Raw genomic sequence first — 21,149 nt, forward strand, 5'->3', positions numbered from 1 at the left:
CCTGACCAGGAACTGAGGCAGTCAGATGGTCACTACAATGAGGATGGATGCCTGAAGCAAGTTTAAGGAGAAGCAAAAAGGCTTAGATGCCAGGCTGAGAAACCTGTCCTCTTCTGAGCTCAGCTAGCCAACGGGAGTAGAGGCAGGCATAGAGGACAGAATAGTATAGCAGTTGAGCCATGACCTCTGGGGCCAGCCAACCAGGCTCAATTCCCAGTGTAGCCTGGATTAGCAGGATGACCTTGAACAAATTACATCATCTCTCTATGCCTACAATTTTCTGTCTGAATCAGAGACTGCAGCAGTTGCACCTTGCTTTTGTGAATATCGAATAAGGTGATCTACATAGTAAGTGTTCATTAAAATTAGTTACTAGAAAGGTATAGTAGTCTTCTGGTTTGATTCTTGCCTTGTGGCTGCTCACTGGCATCTTCCTGGCATGTGGCCTTGTTGGTGTAGAGCACTCTTGTTCTCAAAGTGCGTTTGCATCCATGGTGTCATTTGTTCCTCAGGTGATTACTGTCAGGTAGACAGAGCCTGTGTGAGGAGCCTGATTTTTCAGGCTGAAGTGTGTCTGCCAAGACTAACTCAGCATTAAAGCTCCCAGGCTTCCTGATTCCTATGCAGATTGCCTTCAAGTAACCTGAAATCTACTAGGAGTTCTTACTGCTAACTGGGTACCATGGGGGTGGGCAATGGGGAAAATTATTGAACAGGCTTACTTGAGACATTTACAAATCTATATTTTCTCTAAAACCAGGCTCAGTCCCTGGTCATGATTCTTGATACATGTGGAAACATTCAGTTTTATCTCGGAAGTATTGAGAGTGAGGGTCTCAGGCCTTTCTCAGAGTAGTACTGAAACTTCTTTCTACAGCCTTAGACCATCAAAAGTTTTTACCATCAAGATAGTTTTTTGGAATTCAGTTGCTCACCATACAACAATTTTACTTTCACCAGAGATATATATGTATTTTCAGATTTTATAAGCTACATGGGATTCACTGCAGCTACAGAAACTCTAAGCCCATAAATGTCACTAGATATAAATCATGGGAGGCTGGAAGGTTGTTATGGAAGGAACACTGGACAGAGAGTTAGTGGGTCGAGATGTGTGCTAGCTCTGCTACCTTTCTGGGCAAGTGACTTAACCTCTCAGGGCCTCAGTTTACTCAGTGTTGAAACGCGGATAATAGCAGTGATCATCTGAGGTGGTTATGAGGATTGGATTAAGTGAGGTAGTATGTATGAAGGGTTCAGCATAATGCTGGACAAAAAGCACTCTCTAAATGGTTAGAAAAACTTTGAAAGTATGTTTATAGGTCAGTGCCTCAAAAATTTCTGTAAGCCCTCATTCCCTTCATTCCATTGAAAACCAATAGAGTTGTCTTTCTTCATTTTTAGTTCACTGGTTATTCTTGGGTTTTTTTGTTGTTTGTTTGTTTGTTCTTAGAGGTAAGTTCTGAAAGGATGCTATATCCTTATTTTGAAATGGATTCAGTTGAGTTGCAAGTACCCTCAATCATTGTTGCCGTACAGCTTGGAAGTAAAGAGGGAGAATTCCAGGGAGAGAGGCAGGACTCTACTTCCCACAAGTTAGCTTCTCTTGTTGGGGGTCCCAAAGTGCTTGCATGTGGCCAGTTTGGATCATTTAGCCTGGTGGTGGTGGTAGATCCATTGGTGAATTGGATGGAATCTGTAAGAGGCAAGGAGTCTGTCATCCTAAAAATGCCCAGAGACACACAGTTTTGCAATTAGGGAGCCTGGGGCTCTAAAATCAATCCTTTTGTCCCTACATCTCTGGGGACTAGAAGTAAATAAAATTCTGTTGGTCTGGTATAAAACATTTAGACCCTTTCTGGGTGACTCTAGCTAAAATCTTGTTTTGGGGCCAGACAGCTAAAATTAATACAAAGAGATAGAATTAAGGTGCTAGCACACTCTATTAGCAGATATTCCTTATTACTCTGAATGTGATTTTTATGGCAAACACTAAATATCCTGTAAGGTATACTTGCTCTGTGCTCATTCTCTGTTTGGAATGCCTTTCCCACATTTCTGCTCAGAGCCAACTTGGAATCTTTCTTCAAGATTCTCAACTGTCATCACCTCCAAGAAATCTTCCCTGAATCCTCAGGCTACACTTAAGTGTCTCTTCTCTGTGCTCCACTGTAATAAATACATATGTCTGCCATTACATTGCATTTAGTGATTTGTCTGCTTATCTAAAGATCTCTCTGCAAAACTGTGAACTCTCATGTCAGGTTGAATATCTGACTAATGCCCATTTCCCAGTGCTTGGCATGCGCCTGATACTAGAAGATGCTCCGTGACTGTGGGGCTCCCTCTGCCCCTGTATCTGTCTGCAACCCATGCTCCCTCCCATCGCCCAGCTTCTGTGTTAGCATCAGAAATACATCAGAATGAGCTGCTGCTTGACTGATCTGAGCCTGTTTGTAAACTTTGTGCACATTCAGATTTAAGAAACAAATAGGATTAATAAGACTGGCAGCATGCAGTAACTCCAAGGCTGGTTACCATTTACAATAAGTCAGTCATGTCAGCGCCTGGTGTGCTCCAATGGTTTCCAGAATGCAAGTAATAGAATTTCTGTAGTTAAGCAGCTGTCACTCCTGGGGCCAGGGATGTTCATGTATAAATCTGTAATTTAGAAGGGTACCTGGCAGAAGGGTTGGTGAAGGGAGGGTTTTCCAAGGCCCTAAGGCCATTGTTGGCCTTGGAACCAAAATTGCCCAAGCACAGAAAATGGAAGTTCTATAGTGTTTTGTTTTGTTTTGTTTTCTCTTTTTTTCCCTCTTGGATCAGAATGCAATTTGTGTAGGAGCTGGGGACAAGCCCATGAATGAATATCGGTCCGTTGTGTACTATCAAGTCAAACAGCCACGGTGGATGGAAACAGTCAAGGTAATAATGATAATAATAATAATAATGATAACAGCAAACATGTATTTAGGGGCTCGAAAAAACACCTCCCTAAGACCTGAAGCAATACCCTAGTGTGTGTCCAGTGGTGTGTCAGGGAGTAAAAATGGTGGCCCAAAGCATGAGCAACCTGCTTCTCTTGATCACCCTTCACTGACCCAGGACCAGCCACTAGAGAATTGTCATATGTTCTTCTTGTGGACAGTGTCTAGCCTACCAAGTTATATCACTCTACTCAGCAGTGAGGAGTGACAGAGCTTGCAAGCAAATGTGAGGCTATAAAAGACCACTTGATGCCTGAAAGATATTCTCTTGGGAATATGTCTCAGACAAAAGTGGCATTAATCACAAATACTCACACTACCAGATTGTCACACTAAGTGGAAGGGAATATCATTCATTGGAAGAAGAGTTTGGAATTAATTCAGTGAACAGGGAAGCTTGAATATCTCTGCCTTGTAATTAGTAGCAGTCTTTATTCGCCCTGTTCTCTGAACCCAAACTGAAGATGTTCGTTTAACTTCCTTTTCTGAGATAGCTACCCAGAGCTCAGTGGTTCTTGCCCTGTCACTCATATTCCTGTTTTCCTCAGTGGGTCTCCCCAAATTCACTCTCCTCAATATGACCTACCCAACTTCAGGGTCAGAAAGCTATTGGATGGGCCAAGTTGTTTTTCTCTTTTCTGTGTTCTCTTGTACACTAGTTATTTCCCTTTGCTAGCCCTTGTCAGATGGTTGTTAAAATATGCATCTCCCCATGTGAACCATAAGCTTTTTGAGTTGCAGGGCCTCTGCCTTACATTAACAGGGCCAGCACATCACATGACCATAGCTTGGAGTAGCCATTAAATTCACAGCAAAAGAATGAATTGGACTGCAGTCGTTCATGAGGTTCTCAGAAAAATCCCTTTCTTCTGTCTGAAATTACAAATGATGGATCTCTTCAGGCTCAAATTTCATTTTCTGGAGCAGAAAGTGTCCCAAAGTATACATCGGTTTGGCCTTTAATAGTCATCTCTACAGTGTAAACTTGTCCCTTTAAAAAATCAAAGTGGCTTCCTCACAGGTAGCTAAACTTTGCTTTGGCTTGAATTGCAAGTTATGGAGAGAACTGTGAGGTGTTGGGAGGTGGCCAGTCCATGGCCAGGCCTGATACGTATCAATCAAGTGTTCAATAGACCACCCTCTGGGCAGTGAAATGGGTGACCAAGGAGTGGGTGATTTGGCTCAGTGGCTTCAAAGGTAAAAACATCTGGGTATCTGTCCAGCCAAGGATGGCAATGAGCCCTAGGGTTTTCCAAAATATTATTGGATTTAAGCATTTTTATGAATTTTCATAAACAAGAATCCTCAGGCATACCCTGTAACGACCATTGTTAATTTGCTAAGCCCTGCTGCAATTGCCAGAACTCCTGGAGTGTGTAAGGAAAATGTGCATCGTGCAGTGTGCAGTGCATCGAATCCTGTGCTAAAGTTATGTGACTTTTATATCAATTTGGGGAGATTCATTTTAACCCACTATAATTTACGAACCTCTTTTCATTGGCTAGGAATGCAATTTGCCAAATGGATTACATTTGGTACTTTATTTTCTCTTCATAGCTAGTTCTTATGTAATTTATTTACAGTTCATCAGGCTTGATGGATGGATAATAAATCAGCATGCAGCTCTCTCAGTTAAATGGTCAGGCTGCCTTGTGCGGGGGGTGGGGGTGCTGGTGTGGGAAAAGCTGTTTAACTCATTGTCTCCTGAATTCTGGTTTCTGCCTACCAAGGTGGCTGTCCCTATTGAAGACATGCAGAGAATCCATCTGAGATTCATGTTTCGACATCGGTCATCCCTGGAATGTGAGTACCTGACCAAGTGGCATCTCTGAAGCTCCTCTAAGGAGAGAGAAATGAGATAACTGGGTGACCCATGTGTCATTTTCTTTCCTGACCTCACAATGCTATTTCCAGCTAAAGATAAAGGAGAAAAGAACTTTGCCATGTCCTATGTGAAGTTGATGAAGGAAGATGGGACCACTCTGCAAGATGGGTGCCATGACTTGGTCGTCCTAAAGGTACCATGAGTTGGATTAACTCTGCAGTGAGTAGGGTCCAGGAATCCAAGGGAAGATGGCAGGATTGCTTAGTGGTTAACAGCAGGGACCACAGAATCACACACACCAGGGTTTACCAGCCATGTGGCCTTGTGCAAAATCTTAACTTCTCTGCCTCTGTTTCCCTCTCTATGAGCCCTCAGTGAATAATTGTGAGTATCATATGAGACCACTCCTGTAAACATAACTGTGATGGGTACATGGAACATTGAATATGTGGAAAAGGTTATTGTTACATACAGAATAGGCTATTGACTGTAAAGAGCCCTGTGGGATATATAAAAGACCAGCAAGAAACACTTGAGAGATGCCTCACTATTGCTAATGGCAACATATCAGATGCTGGGATCCTGATCCTGCCCCTGACTAAATCTGGAATCATCTCACATGTCTCCCTGAGTGTCAGTTTTCTTTTTTCTTAAGTGTGATGGTAATATTTATGACTAACCAGTGAGATGACCCATGTGGAAGGGCTGTGTATAAAAGGGTGTATAGATATCGGCCGTCATTATTTTACATCATGAGACTTGGACTATTTTTAAGAAGTGGGGAGGTTTGCCTTGATCTCACTCACATGCTTTCCTGCAACCCCTCTTATGGCAGCAGGATGCCTATGCTAGCACCTGACTGGAGACAAAGCATGTGGTTGTGAAACAGGACAGGCACAGGGATCCAACTCTTGTCCTTGGCTTTTCAACTTTGGGGGCTGAAAACATCCTTTTGCCTATGGTCTCCATGGCAAGCATAGCCTCATCAAGGCTTCATTATAAGGTACTCTTCTTTGAGTCTCTCTGGCTTTTCTGGAAACCCACACCTCCCTTCTTCTGCACAGCTACTGTCTTCTCATTTATGACACATCAAGGTAGTTCTTGGCTTGAAAGCCATTCTTTCCCAACATATTGTGAACTCACTGGAGGCAGGGGCCCAGTTGTAGTCAGTTTTCTATTTACTTATCTTCCTTAAGTCTCCCTTTTCTTATCTGTAAACCGAGAGTGATAGCAATGTATACGACAGTGCCAGTAGCAATTGTGAGGTTTAAATGGAATGAACTAAAGCATACTTAGTGCATACTTAGTACTTAGTGCAGTATCCAGTACAGAGTAAGGGATCCATAAACATTAACACCTATAATGCCTACCTCTAATCATTCATTTCCACATTCCAAGGGACTTAGGTGTCTATCAACTCTGTTAAGAGCTCTATATGAATTATTCCCATTTAGTCTGCTCAGAATTTCTAGGAAGTAGGTAATATGATTAATCGTCGGTTTAATCACGAGAAAAATGAGACACATCCAAACAATGTGTTCAAGATGACACAGACTTGTGAGTGGTAGAATAGGGTCTAGATCCCAGGACTTTCAGATTCTGGTGCCTTTGCTGTTAATTTCTCCTTTAACCTGATTCCTTGTCTTGCTCATGGCCATGTGTTAAGATCTCAAGGAATGTAGGCGGAATCACAATGAACTGCCAGGGGAATCTTCAAATTCCCTTTGTACTGTTAATGAAGTCCACAGAGCCTTCAAATGGTTGGTCAATCTTTTTTCCATTAATGTAACTTTGGGTTCTTGCCTGGTTTGTGGAAAGATAGCCCTGCCATACCAGCTGATATTTACTGCTTCTCTGATGATTTTTTAAATTCTGATCCTCTGCACCTTACAATATGTAAGGTGGCCACTTCAAACTCTGTGTGGCATTGGGCATGTACCCACGGCTTGGGGAAATAACCAAGGTGTTTTTCCCAGGGGGAGAGTAAGAAGATGGAGGATGCCAGTGCTTACCTGACACTTCCTTCTTATCGACACCATGTGGAAAACAAGGGGGCCACCTTGAGTCGAAGCTCCAGCAGTGTTGGGGGGCTCTCTGTCAGCTCCCGGGATGTATTCTCCATTTCCACCCTGGTGTGTTCCACAAAGCTCACCCAGAATGGTAATGAAACCATCAAGAGTTGTGTATATGTAGTGCGTGTGTATGTGTGTAAGTCCAGGAAGGTCCTGAATGAACAGTTTAGTCTAGTAATAGTAATTCAGCTTATCTGGACTCTATTTCAGTGGGCTTGCTGGGTTTGCTTAAGTGGCGTATGAAGCCTCAGCTGCTACAGGAAAACTTAGAAAAATTGAAGATTGTCGATGGAGAGGAAGTGGTAAAGGTCAGTGGGGCTTCGTTTTGTTTGTATTCATCCACCAGTGACAGAGATTTAAATCATGTGTGGCTTCTGGGGGCAAATGAAGTGTTGAGAAAGATGGGACTTTTTCTCTAACAGTGGGACATAATGTCTCAGATTGCCATGAGAAACCTTTACTGGGAAATCCAGAGGCTGATTTGGTTCAATGATGCTGAAAACATGTTGAGTGGTAAAAAACTATGGTTGTGTTTAGTTTCTGGAAGGAGATCAGCCTGGGTGTAGATCTCAGCTCAACCACTCGCCAACTTTATGTGATAATACAGATGTGACATATTTTGCAGGGTTGTTGTGAGCATTCAAGGCAATAATATTTAAAAATTACTTAGTGTCGTCTCTTACACAATGTTCTACTAAACACGTAAATCATACAGAGTTCAATAAATAGTAACTATTCATTATTTTTGTTGGTATAAATTGCTAAAAAGTGTGATCTTTTAGTACTACCTACTGTTAGTGTTAGAAATAAAAAGTATTCTTAGTTCCTGTTGCTTACAGAGTATTATGCATCATACATGAAAGAGAAAGACATCAGGGCTCACATTTTAAGTGAAACAAGCAGGAAATAATACACATGTCAGATGTATTGTTGTGTCCACATGGTGTTGGAGAATATAGTGTCTGAGGTACAGATCTAATGAAGCAACCTTCTCTTCAATTCTATAAATTGGGACAAATATTTCCCACAGGTCTTGGTGATCTTGTTTCCTCAGGAATTTGGTCAGCTAGAAACTCTGAGATTAAACATCTGTATTTGGTAGCTCTGTGTTTTCAGGGACTATAGGAAATATTGGCCCATTTCCTAGGAAGGAAGAGTATCAGATTTTAGTTAATTTTCCATACATGGAGAAGCAAAGGTAGAATTTTCAGATCAGTGCTTTAAATGTGCACCATTGATCCACCTGCCTGATTCAGCAGTAGAAGGAAAATTCTCCAGACATCCTTTCATAAGGTCTATCATGTTTGGACAGCTTGGAGAAGCATCGAGGAGGGAATTACATTGTCTCTACCTTTGCATTATATTTTTATTTTTCTAAAAAAATGTTATTAAAGTATATACACACCCTAAGAGTACAGTTCACTGTATTTTTACACACGTACATACTGATATACACACCGTCTAGATCAAGATACAGAACATTTTTGGCATTGAAGTAGACTCTCTCTTACTCCTTCTCAACCTCCCTTATACTGACTGCCATCATAGATTTTTTTTGCCTGTTCTTGAATTTCATAAAAATAGAGTAATGAATATTGTACATTGTTGTGTCTGACTTATCATACTCTACACAGTTCTCATGAGGGTTATCCTTGTTGTTGAATGTAGAAGTAGTTTGCTCTTTTTTATTACTATGGAGTATTCTGTGTTATTAAAACACTGTCATATATTCATTCATGCTGTTGATTGGCAGTTGGGTTGCTCCAAGTTCTGGCTCTTGTGAAGAAAGCTCCCTGGACCTTTTGAAGGCAGCACGTCTTGGATGTGTACTCTCATTCCCTTAGGGATACACTGAGGAGTGGAATTTCTTCACTCTTCTAATGTGACCTTCATTACTTTGTCCAGTTTCTCCAGGATACTCTGGATGCCCTCTTCAATATCATGATGGAGCATTCTCAAAGTAATGAGTACGACATCCTCGTCTTCGATGCATTGGTAAGAAAGAAGGGACTGGTGTTTAGTGACATTAGACATTAGTGTGTGTCTCACTGTGAGAACACTGAGAACTTGTGTCCCCTGTGGCCCTTCCGTGAATCTTTTTGGAGGCACTGTAACTTTTGGCAATTAGAGCAATGAATGAGCAGCTGAGGATTTGGGGAGTTTGTGTTTGTTTCTAGTTCATTTGAAAGCATGGTAGGATGAGTTAAAGGGGAATTTTAAATGTTGATGTCATATTAGTACAGACTGCAAGTACATGAAGCTAGATGCCATGAATAATAGCTTCAGCTTTCCATGAATGCCGGGAGCTTGTTTTGGCCAGGTTATGAAGCACCCAAAATGTTTCTTACCTTCTTCCTTCTCATAGTTTCCAAATTCCCAGCATCATTACATCCTCCTGCCCACCCAGAACATTTTATGGTAGCACACAATCCCAGTCATTCCTCTAACATCTTCCCAAATGATCTGTTCCTCCTCTGTGTCCCAAGTCATGTTTTCTTAGTGTCATGTCCACATTAGGGTATCAGTGACCAATGAAGTCTTAGTGCATTAATTGCTTGTGTCAGTGACATTTACATTTTAAAGAGGTTACTTGGAAACAACTGTGACTTAATCCAGTGCTTCCCAGAGGGCTTCTGGAAGGGTAACCTGTAAGAAGTGCTAGACATTGTATGACCCTCTCAGAGATTCACAATGCATGTAGATATGCTAAAGACTCCAAAAAACCCTGAAGTAAAGACGACAGTCTAACAATGATATCCTGAAATCTGTGAAACTTACCTGACCATGAAGCCCTTTTATCCTATAACACCCTGTAACACACTTCATGAAATGCCTTTTAGGAGAGATACTACCATAATGAAAAGGACTAACAATATATTAGTGAGTTAATTCCTGGGCAAAATAATTTTGCTGGAGATTTAATTATGCCATGTGACTATGGCTTCCTGCCTTGGGTCTGACCCCCAAACCCTGATTCCTTGAATCTTCTTCAGATCTACATAATAGGACTCATTGCTGACCGGAAATTCCAGCACTTCAACACTGTTCTGGAGGCTTACATTCAACAGCATTTCAGTGCCACCTTGGCTTACAAGTAAGTTACTGTACATATGGGAGTTTCTTGTCCATCTCCTGCTTGCCCTGCCAGGATGCCCAGGGCACAAGGATCTTGAGTATTTTCCTTTTCTACCAGGCTGTGTGAGTTCTTCCTTTCTGATAAGACCCAGTCCATGATGGATTATTTGAATTAAATAAAAATGTGCAAACCCATAGGTTAGAATGAATATTTTATTGTGGTAGCAGTACATGAAAGCATTCATTCATTCAGTCGGTCAGCCAGCATTTATTGAGCAGGACTTGAAGTAGACACTGGGATTCAGAGGCTAGAGAAGGGAAAGTGTACATTCCAAGGAGCCCATTATAGCTTGGACACAGGGAACTGATGGTTACAGATAGGAGGTGATGCTGGAGAGGTTGGGAGAGACCAGTTTTCCAAAGGGCCCTGAAGTTTAGGCCAAATAGTTTGAAGTCTGCTTCACTCATAATGAAGAAACATGGAAAGTTTCTCAGTAAGGGAATTCCATGATAATACCAGAAGTTTATTTTATAGGAAGCAAATGCTGAAAAGAACATTATCACCACCATTATTTCCACTCATATCCTGATTGTGACTAGCTTTCCCAGTCAAAAGATTTTTTGCCTCACTAGTTTTTCCTTTGCTGGCTTTTTATGGGCAGGAAATACTAATTTACTCCCTGTATTAAATACATATATTTTAAGCAGAGTTATTTTTATGGCTGTAAATGAGTGAGTAAGCTTAGCTGTACCACCACCTTTAACCTTTGATTGAATGCTTTATAATTTACTGAGCAAACTAATCACCATGCTGTGAGTTAGAAAGAGATGTATTTTCAAAATATAATCCCTTATTCAGGAAATTGATGACGGTGCTGAAGACTTACTTGGATACCTCCAGCAGAGGGGAACAATGTGAGCCGATCCTACGAACTCTGAAAGCTTTGGAATATGTGTTCAAGTTCATTGTTCGGTCGAGGACATTATTTTCACAGTGAGTGCTTGTTATGTAAGAGTGACTGATTAGTTCTGCAGTTCCTCTGGGATACAACAGTGTTTGTGTCATCAGAGAGATTCTTTTATAAAATTACAACCAGCCATTGATCAAAAACAACTTAAAAATCCAACACAGAGAGTTATGAATAGGTTATAATTGTTCCCTCTAAGCTCATTCGGGGAAAAATATAAATCTTCACATGTTATAGAGTTATGTTTCATCCAATGGACTTGATTTGTGATTTGAGGCTCTTCTGTATTTCATCTATAATTCTTCATTTGATTTAAGATATGGTGAAAACTTTCCAGGAATCCTCAATGATAGAGGTACCGGGAGTGGAGAGAGCAGAACTTGGGGAGTTTGACAGTTATTTGGCTCTAGCAAGTTGTGAATGACAGATGAGCTGGTATTTGCAGTTGATCTATCTGTCCTTGAGATCCTAGTAGCCAACAATTGAGCTGACGTGTTAGAACACCTAAGAGATTTGATGTTTGATGAACAGTGTTACAGAGGTTAGCTGCTCTTTTGAAGGGCTTCAGAGATGGAGGCATTCAAATGCAACCTGTAAAAGAATGGTTTATGTTCATCCTGGCTATAAGGAAGGTAAAGCTAGGCAGGGGATTGGTTGTGGTTGTGTGTACGATCAGGTTGGTTGTGTGTGATGGGAGGTAAGAAAAAACATACGTGGAATGTATTGTCTGGATTCTCATCAGTGCAGATGAAGAACATTCAACTTAAACTGATTTAGGAAGAGTAGGACTTTATTTTATTTCACATTTTTTAAAAATCCAGAGGGCAGTTGGCCTCAGGTATGGCTGGATCAAGATACTGAATGCCGTCAGGATAGTCCCTGTCTCTCTAGATCTTGCCTCTGCTTTCCTTTTGTTGGTTACCTTCTGAGGCAAGTTTTTAAATGTTAAAGCCACTGGAAGCCATTTCTTCACTGGATTATTTGTTTTTTGGGTGTTGAGTTTGATTAGTTCTCTATAGAATTTGGATACTAACCCTTTATCTGATATGTCATTTGCAAATATCTTCTCCCATTTCATAGGCTGCCTAGAGTTTTGTTGATTGTTTACTTTGCTGTGAAGATGTTTATATTGATGATGTCCCAACAGTTCATTTTTTCTTTTGTTTTCTTTGTCTCTGGAGACATGTCTAGTAAGAAGTTGCTACAGCTGATGTCAAAGAGATTGCTGCCTGTTTTCTTCTTTAGGACTTTGATGGTTTCCTGACTCACATTTGGGTCTTTAATCATTTTGAAGTTATTTTGTATGTGATGTAAGAAAGTGGTCCAGTTGCATTCTTTGCATGTTGCTGTCCAGATTTCCCAACACCATTTGCTGGAGAGACTGTCTTTATTCCATTGGATATTCTTTCCTGCTTTGTTGAAGATTAGTTGGCCATATATTTGTGGGTCCATTTGTGGGTTCTCTATTCTGTTCCATTGATCTATGTGTCTGTTTTTGTGCCAGTATCATATGTCTTGATGATTACAGCTTTGTAATAAAGCTTGAAGTCCGGGATTGCGATCCTTCCAGCTTTGGTATTTTTTCCAACATTACTTTGGCTATTTGGGGTCTTTTCTGGTTCCATACAAATTTTATAATTTTTTGTTCTAGCTCTGTGAAGAATGTGGTATTATTTTGATAAGGATTACTTTGAATGTGTAGATTGCTTTGGGTAGTATCGACATTTTAACAATATTTGTCCTTCCAATCCATGAGCATGGAATGTTTGTTTTTCCATTTCTTGTGTCTTCTTCAATTTCTTTCATAAGCTTACTATAGTTTTCAGTGTACAGATCTTTATCCTCTTTGGTTAGGTTTATTCCTAGATATCTTATGGTTTTTGGTGCAATTGTAAATGGGACCAATTTCTTGATTTCTCTTTCAGCAGCTTCATTATTAGTGTATAGAAATGCAGCTGATTTCTGTATGTTGATTTTTATATCCTGTGACTTTGCTGAAATTATGTATCAGTTCTAGCATTTTTTTGGTGAAGTGTTTCAGGTTTTCACATAGAGTATCATTTCATCTGTAGAGAGTTAAAGTTTGACCTCTTCCTTGCCAATTTGGATGCCTTTTATTTCTTTTTGTTGTCTGATTGCTGAGGGTAGGACTTCTAGTACTCTGTTGAACAACAATGGTGAGAGTGGACATTCCTGACGGTAGGGGGAAAGCTCTCAGTTTTTCCGCATTGAGGATGATATTAGCTGTGGGTCTTTCATATATGGCCTTTATTATGTTGAGGTATGTACCTTCTATCTCTACTTTCTTGGAGGTTTTTACCAAAGAAGGATACTGTGTTTTGTCAAATGCTTTTTCTACATCTCTCTTTTTTTTTTTTTTTAATTTTTTTTCAACGTTTTTTATTTATTTTTGGGACAGAGAGAGACAGAGCATGAACGGGGGAGGGGCAGAGAGAGAGAGCATGAACGGGGGAGGGGCAGAGAGAGAGGGAGACATAGAATCGGAAACAGGCTCCAGGCTCCGAGCCATCAGCCCAGAGCCTGACGCGGGGCTCGAACTCACGGACCGCGAGATCGTGACCTGGCTGAAGTCGGACGCTTAACCGACTGCGCCACCCAGGTGCCCCACTACATCTCTTGAGAGGATCATGTGGTTCTTATCCTTTTTTTAAAATTAATGTGATGTATCACATTGGTTGATTAGTGAATATTGAACCAGCCATGAAGCCCAGAAATAAATCCCCCTTGATCATGGTGAATAATTTTTTTTAACGTGCTGTTGAATTAGACTTGCTAGTATCTTGTTAAGAATTTTTGCATCCATGTTCATCAAGGAAATTAGTCTGTAATTCTCCTCTTTAGTAGGGTCTTTGTCTGGTTTTGGAATCAAGGTAATGCTGACCTCATGGAATGAGTTTGGAAGTTTTCCTTCCATTTCTGTTTTTTGGAACAGTTTGAGAAGAATTAGTATTAACTCTTCTTTAAATGTTTGGTAGAATTCCTATGGGAAGCCATTGGCCCTAGATTCATGTTTGTTGGGAGATCTTTGATTACTGATTCAATTTCTTTACTGGTTATGGGTCTGTTCAAATTTTCTATTTCTTCATATTTCAGTTTTGGTAGTTTTTATGTTTCTAGGAACATCCATTTCTTCCAGATTGCCCAATTTGTTGGCAATTTGCTCATAATATTCTCTTATTATTGTTTGTATTTTCGCAGTGTTGGTTGTGATTTTCCCTCTTTCATTTGTGACTCTATTTATTTTGGTCCTTTCCTTTTTTTCTTTCTTTTTTCTTTTCTTCTTCTTCTTCTTCTTTTGATAAATCTGGCTAGGGGGTGTATCAATTTTGTTAATTCTTTCAAAGAATCAGCTCTAATTTTTGTTGATCTGTTCTAATGTTTTTTTTTTTTTAATTTTGATATTGATTTTTGCTCTAATCTTTATTATTTCACTTATTCTGCTGGTTTTGGCCTTTATTTGCTCTACTTTTTCTAGCTCCTTTAGGTGTAAGGTTAGTTGTGTATTTGAGACACTTATTTCTTCTTTAGGACGGCCTCTTCCTTCTTAGTGCTGCTGGAACTGTAAGTGACTTTGGGCTTCTTTTTTTTAATGTTTTTTTTTTATGTTTTATTTATTTTTGAGAGAGAGAGAGAGAGAGAGAGAGAGACAGAGCATGAGTGAGGGAGGGGAAGAGAGAGAGAGGGACACAGAATCCAAAGCAGACTCTAGGCTCTGAGCTGTCAACACAGAGCCTGACTTGGGGCTTGAACTCATGAGCCGTGAGATCATCATCTGAGCCGAAGTCAGATGCTCAACCGACTGAGCCACCCAGGCGCCCCAGTGACTTTTGGCTTCTTAAGGAGTGAGGTGCTCTGTTAATTCAGCATAGCATATAGAACATCATTGATACTGATCAAATGCCTATTGCACAAGATGCATTTTGAGGGCTAAGACAATGCATTTGGTTAGAAGAGATGTCTCTAAGATAATCCAGGCCTAATCTTGAATCCTTTCTCATGAACAAAGTGTAGGCTGACCTGCAAAGAAGTTCTAGGGCCTCATGGTGAAGGAAGGTAGCTTTCCTGTGTCTTGTTCATTTTAGAATCTTTATCAATGGTTTCCTCTCTAGGGTGGCGTCAAGGACATTGGGAAGTGATGGAGGTATTTCCCCAAACTAGGAGGGCATTTTACTTAGGAAACTAGAAAATAGAAGGTTTGAAATTTCTAAACCAGCTGGTGAGAAATCATAATATAATTATTGCTTCAGGGACTTATTGTGTCTGGTATTGTGTTTCTTTTTCCTGTTATTCTTTGTCTTTTTGTCTCATGTGCATAATTTCAGCTAATCTAGCTCCCATTAACTATTCCCTTGCCATTTTTCTTTGCACATACTGCACACGAATGTTTGCAAGGGCTAGGAATTATCCTGTATCAATATGCAGGATGCAGTTGGGTAAGGGAGGAAGAGAAGTTGTTGAAAAAGATTGGGTTTTTTAAGGATTATTTATTTCTATCACATAGCCAAATAATGTGATTTTCCTGTCCTCTCTCCTTATGTCACTGGCTCCTGAGCCAAAGTCTGGGGCAGGTGTCTGGCCATATACCTGTGCCATAGTTGCAGTGGAAGCTGGCAGAGCAGGTTCAAGTTTTTGCTAGAGGGAGGCAGGCTTAAAAATATGGGAAACTCCTAAATCGTGGGAAACGTGTCCAAAATATGCTCAGTAGCCATCAATATGACCAATATCCATTAGGCTTTTCTGGAATGACTGAGCTTCTGGGAGACACAGAGCATAGTGAGAAACATTCAGAAAGAGTGGAAGTGATTATCTTCTAGGCGTTGAGCTTCTTCATAAAATTCCTCGCAGTGCCTTTTATCCTGAAGCTCAGACAACCAGCTGAGCTGATCCCCAAGATTTCTGAGCTGTGGAATTACTCAGAGTCCAAAGTAGCCTGTGCTTCCCTGAATCACATAATGGGCACTGAATAGCTTCCGTTCCTGCTGGCCAGGCACATAGAAGTAAGGCTGTGGTGTTTCTGTAAGGATGACTCTCTAAGACAGAGAAAACCCAGAGCATGGCGCTACAGAGGGATTTGTTCCCACTTACCTGTGTTCCTTCCAAATCGTAATGCTGCCATAGGCTAGAGTTCAGGGGGCAATGTGGGCTAATGATTATGTTCATGTTGTACTGGTCAATGTCGGCTCAGTGATGGCCAGTGTTCCCACGAGACAGACCTGGGAGGGAGTCATATGTTTGTCCCTGCACCCAGCTTAGTGAGTGACCTACCCTCTCTGAGCCTCAGTTTCCTTATCCATAAATGGGGATAAACCAGCTCTTAGTGTTTTGAGGATGAAGTGAGATTACATGTACAAATTTCTCCATGTAGCATCCAGTACTTCATTTCATAAACGTAACAAACGTTACCTGTTACCATGTTTTTACCGGGGCAAGACAGCAGGAGTGTTTATTTCAAAAACTCAGATTTAAGTTAATAAATGGTGTCTTGATCCATGCTCAGAGTTTGGCTTACTGTTCATGCTATCCTAAAGCTGTCTTGCTGTTTTTGTTTGTTTGTTTGTTTGTTTGTTTGTTTGTTTTTAAGGAGGAAGGGATCTCTTTCCCAGGTGTCTGCTTTTTGAGGATCACAATGTAGGACTTTATGGCCCTGTGAATTCACCTTGGTCTGTTGCTGGCCCATTGGCTGGCCCCTGCTTATGTCTGCTGTGTGTGTGGTCAAGCCCTGTGGACCCTAGCAGCCATGTACCCAGCTCTCTGCTCCCTGTTTGCACTGCCTGTCTTTGCTTTTGTTTCATGCCTCCTGCTCCCCTTCAGGACCTACTTATTCACTTCTTGCTTTCTCCTCCCTCTCTGTATGCTCCCAGTCTCCTGGGATGCTCTTGCATCTCTACATCCCCCCTCCCCTCCCTCCTCCCAACCCCCTTTGCTTAGGAGAGGCACTTAGTTCAAGTTAAAGGCATAGACTCTGGAGCTAGCTACTTGGGTTTGAATTCCGCATTGGAATCCTGCTGCTACCATTTAGTGATGTTTATGACCTTAGGCAGATTATTTCATCTGCCTAAAGCTCAGTGTCCTTGCATGTATGTACAAACCCTCGCAGGGTTGTGGTGCAGGCTAAATAAGTTAATGGATGTCAGGCACTTAGCACAGTGCCTGTCGCATAGCAAGCAGCCATGGTTATTATTACCTGCTAAGCGCATTTCACTTGTTCCCTCCATTAGTCTTTGCAAAAATCCTATGGAGAACCTCATCTCCCCACTTCATCTCCTCCTTCTCTTCACTCACTCTGTGCCAGCCACACAGGCCTCTTTGCTGTGGCCCAGGCTCCTGACTCAGGGCCTGGACACCTCCCCCTGATATCTGCTCGCTCACTCCCTCTCCTTTCTCACATACTCACTCACATGTCTCTTTCCCTACTCTATTGAAAACTGCAACTCCTGCCCCAGCACTTTGGATTCCCCTCCCTGTCACTCTGTTTGTGGTCTTTTCCCCCCTCCCCATAGAGCTAATCACATGTTAACGGACTGTACAGTAATTAAGTATGCTTTTGTTTACTGCCATCTCCCTGCTAGAATGGCAGCTCCCAAGCTCCCGTCTTTGACTAGTTCATATGTCAAAGCGCTGAGAACAGCACATGGCAGGTACTGACACTCGTTCAATGTGAGATGGGATGCCTTTTCTGTCCCCCTTTCATAGATAAGGAAACTGAGGTTTTGATTCAAACTTAAAAAGGTCACACAGCTAAGAATTAGAGAGTAAGACTTCACATTCTACCTCATCTAATTAAGCAAATTTAAGAACCAGAACTTTGTTGGGGGCCACGCAAGTGTAAACTATGGTTGGCCAGGATGGGGAGCTGTCCTGAGTGACGACAGCTGCTCCTGGAAGGGGGGGACTTGCTGGGTATCATCATCAGGGCTGTGGAGAGGCATGAGGATGCTCAAGTTTAGGTACTGTCATCCCTAAATATGGTAGGATTTCAGTAGGAAAAAAATGACTTGGAGCAAAAGTTGTCAGGAAAGGATTCCTTGCTGTTGTGGCAAAGCTGTCCAGGCAACCATGACTTTACCTTCATATCCTCTCAAGGAATGAAGAAAGAAAAGCTGACATAGGGCCAGGCCAGGTAAGCTCACACTCCTTGAAGGAGTCACTAGACAGGGAAAGAGAAATGTACTCAACGTCCTGATAGGAGCTGTAACATCTCGGGAGTGTTCCTACTCCCCAGCCCCTCATCTGGGAGCCAGGAAGGATGGCCACGGTGTGCACAGTGCCAATCGCCTGCACTGGAGCATCCACTCCATCGGCATAGGCGTCAAAGGAGCATGGTGGTTACCTCCAGTGGACACCCTCAGTCTAGCTCAATTCATCCAGGGCCAGACATCATTGCCCGTTCTCTGCTTGCCTTCAGCGTCAGGTGATCAGATGTTTTCTGATGCTCTCTTTTGCTTTTTATTTTGCATCTTGCTTTATTCTGTGCATCTTCCCTCTCACGTCCCTGCCTCGCCTTCCCACTAGTTCAGTTTCTTCTTATGTAAATATTATATACTAGTTCACCCTCCTGGTCATGCATATGTTAGGCAGTAAGACTGTCTAAATAAAGCTCAGGCATGCTCAATGTAGCCTGTAGTCAGAGGGAATACATAAGCCTCTGCCTTTTTAAACAAATACGAATTTAACTCGAAGGCACTTGCCAGTGTGATTTGTTTTCATTGTTCATGTATGAATAAATATTTAAATGTAATCATCTGTTTATGCTGAGCCTGGGCTGGAGTGCCCGTCACATTGCTTTTCCTGTTTCTCCCGCATATAATTTATTTGCATGTCGATGCCATTTATTCCTATGTAAGACTCTGTTTTCGGTTTTGAATATAATTTAACTTTTTGATGACAGTAATGGTTCAGTAAACTGCACAATTGCAGTTAATGGAATTATTTTATGATAACATTAACTTGGCATCAGATCAGAGTGGAAGAGAAAACTGTCATCAAAGGGATATTGTCAAACAGTTACTTCTCTTTAATTTATTATCTATTTTGTGAGTGGCTACAGTGCTGAGGGGGAGCTAACAGCCTGTTTATTACAAACACGGGGAAGCACTTTGTAAACCATGAAGTAAGTAGCCGTCATTGTAACATGAAATTGTGCATATGCATGCATCTTAAACAGCCCTCTTTTTCCTTTGCATATAAAAATATTAGCCCACATTCACTGAGCACCTGTTATGTGCTAGGCACTTTAAGTGCTGGGGACTCTGAAATTAATAAGAGAGGCTTCCTTAAGTAGCAGCAGCCCAGTGGGCGTGAGTGATATCCATCCCAGCAAGCAAATCCCAGCTCCCTGGCATGAGCAGTGGTCAACGGTATGAGGCAACTAAGGCTCAGGGCGCAGACAGGTTTAAATGACAAACCCCACCTCAGGAGGATCAGTAATTCTCAGAGGAGGTGACACTTTAAACTAAACATTGAAAGGTATTCAAGAAATCAGCCCATGGCGGGTCTGGGGATAAGAATCACGAGTTCCAAGTAGAGGGAATGGCATGTGGAACAGAACTTCTAATTGTTCCTGTTACCTTCAGGATAACACTTATGAAGCTTCTCCTCTGTGCTTGGCCCTGTGTCACTTTTTACTCTGCCTCACTTACTATTCACAGCAACCCTGCAAAGTAGAGATATTATGATGTTTATTTCACAGAAGAGGAGCTTGAGGCCTGGAAAGATATAGAAAGGGACTCTAGGTCACACAGCTCGACGTTGGCAGGGAAGGATATGACATGGAATCCTAGGTTCTTTGTGCTGTGCTGTGGCCATGGACAGCACGTTTGTGGAGAAGAGTGGCTGGTGGCAAAGCTGTGCTGGTGGAAGAGTGGGGATGCTGCATCTGGACAGGTAGCTCGACTGGGGACACCTTGAATGCCAGATGGAGTCATCTAATGTCATCCCCCAGGGACAATCATCATTAATGCTGCCCTCCATCTTCAGAGCACAGAGTGAGCACCCCAGTGGGTGCACAGACTCATCTGCTGGGATCAGGTAGAAAGATGAACATTTCTTTATTTTGTTCCAAGAGGGAGAAATTAAACTTTATGAACAGTTGACTTAGAATAACACTTGGTTATAATTCATAAATAAATAAGCATCTGTTGAGAATCACGCTTTAATTGGTTTCTCATTGTGCAGTTTGGAAACCCCTGCTTTTGGCAGTGGGAGCCATTGAAGCTCTAAAGCAGGGGACTTACATGATTTAGATTCACCTTTTAGAAAGATCACTGAGGAAGAAAGGTGAGTGTGTGGAAGGTGGTGTAGAGGAGGGATGTCAGGAGGTTAATCATGAAGGGGTTGCAGGGATCCAGGCAAGAAGACTTGAACTAAGGCAGTCACAGTGGGGCTGGAGAAGGGGAGGAAGAAGATACGGGTGTGTGAATGACAGAACTGCCAACACTTACTGAATGTGTGTGGGAGTGGAGTTGGAGGAAAGGGCCAGATCAGCTTATCTGTGGTTGAACTTTATGGCCTATTTGATTAGACATTGCTCATCAGCATGATGAATACAGGGTAGGAGAAGTTCTGGTGGAAAATGGTGTATTTTGATAAATTTTGAGGTGTTTATTGGCATAGCCCGATAGAAATGTACAGCAGGCAGTTAGATACAAATCTGGAGTTCAGGAGAGTAAAGAATAGAAATATAGTTGTGGTAGAAATTGATCCAAAGAGGTATTTGAAGCTATAGCACAAGGTGAGCAATGCTATAAAATTCAGGATGAAACCCAGGAGATTAGCAGGTTGAAGGGATGGAGGAGGGGCCAGTCCTTCCAGGGAAGGCCGATCAGGGACATAGGAAGGGAAACAGGAAGACTGGCATTCCAGGAGTCAGGAAAGAGAGCATTTCAAGGAGGCAGTATCAGCAATATTCACATGCTATAGCAAAGTCATGGGGACCGAAAACTGATCAGAGGCAAGATATTTTTCAGTGAGGAGGTCTTCGGTGAATTAGCCAGCCCTTCCCCAGAGCGTCGCATCTTTCCTAATATCCAGTTGGAGGCCCTAAAGAGGCAGAGGGATCAGGGCTTTGAGGTGTTGTCGATTTCCCATCATCTTCATGTGAATTACCTACACTATGGATTGTCCTTTCCCCCGGGTGTAATGCTGGACTGGCTTCTCCCTGCCGATCCTTCAGAGGCTGAGTAAACTGCTTCTATTGGGTGCC

At 41.8% G+C, this 21,149-nt stretch overlaps 1 protein-coding gene across 3 annotated transcripts in view; it reads left to right on the forward strand.

The window, feature by feature from the left end:
- The window catches only part of DOCK2 (dedicator of cytokinesis 2), a 417,694-nt gene that overhangs the window by 69,221 nt on the left and 327,324 nt on the right, over positions 1–21,149 (forward strand). For all 3 annotated transcript variants that reach the window (XM_058723143.1, XM_058723150.1, XM_058723158.1), the window contains exons 15-22: positions 2,827–2,925; positions 4,718–4,790; positions 4,902–5,005; positions 6,789–6,972; positions 7,095–7,192; positions 8,790–8,879; positions 9,878–9,978; positions 10,819–10,953. In XM_058723143.1, the coding sequence (XP_058579126.1) occupies positions 2,827–2,925; positions 4,718–4,790; positions 4,902–5,005; positions 6,789–6,972; positions 7,095–7,192; positions 8,790–8,879; positions 9,878–9,978; positions 10,819–10,953 (884 nt within the window). The remainder of the gene's footprint in view (positions 1–2,826; positions 2,926–4,717; positions 4,791–4,901; positions 5,006–6,788; positions 6,973–7,094; positions 7,193–8,789; positions 8,880–9,877; positions 9,979–10,818; positions 10,954–21,149) is intronic.

The sequence above is a fragment of the Neofelis nebulosa genome, chromosome 1, assembly GCF_028018385.1.
Source record: "Neofelis nebulosa isolate mNeoNeb1 chromosome 1, mNeoNeb1.pri, whole genome shotgun sequence".
NCBI classification, from domain to species: domain Eukaryota; kingdom Metazoa; phylum Chordata; class Mammalia; order Carnivora; family Felidae; genus Neofelis; species Neofelis nebulosa.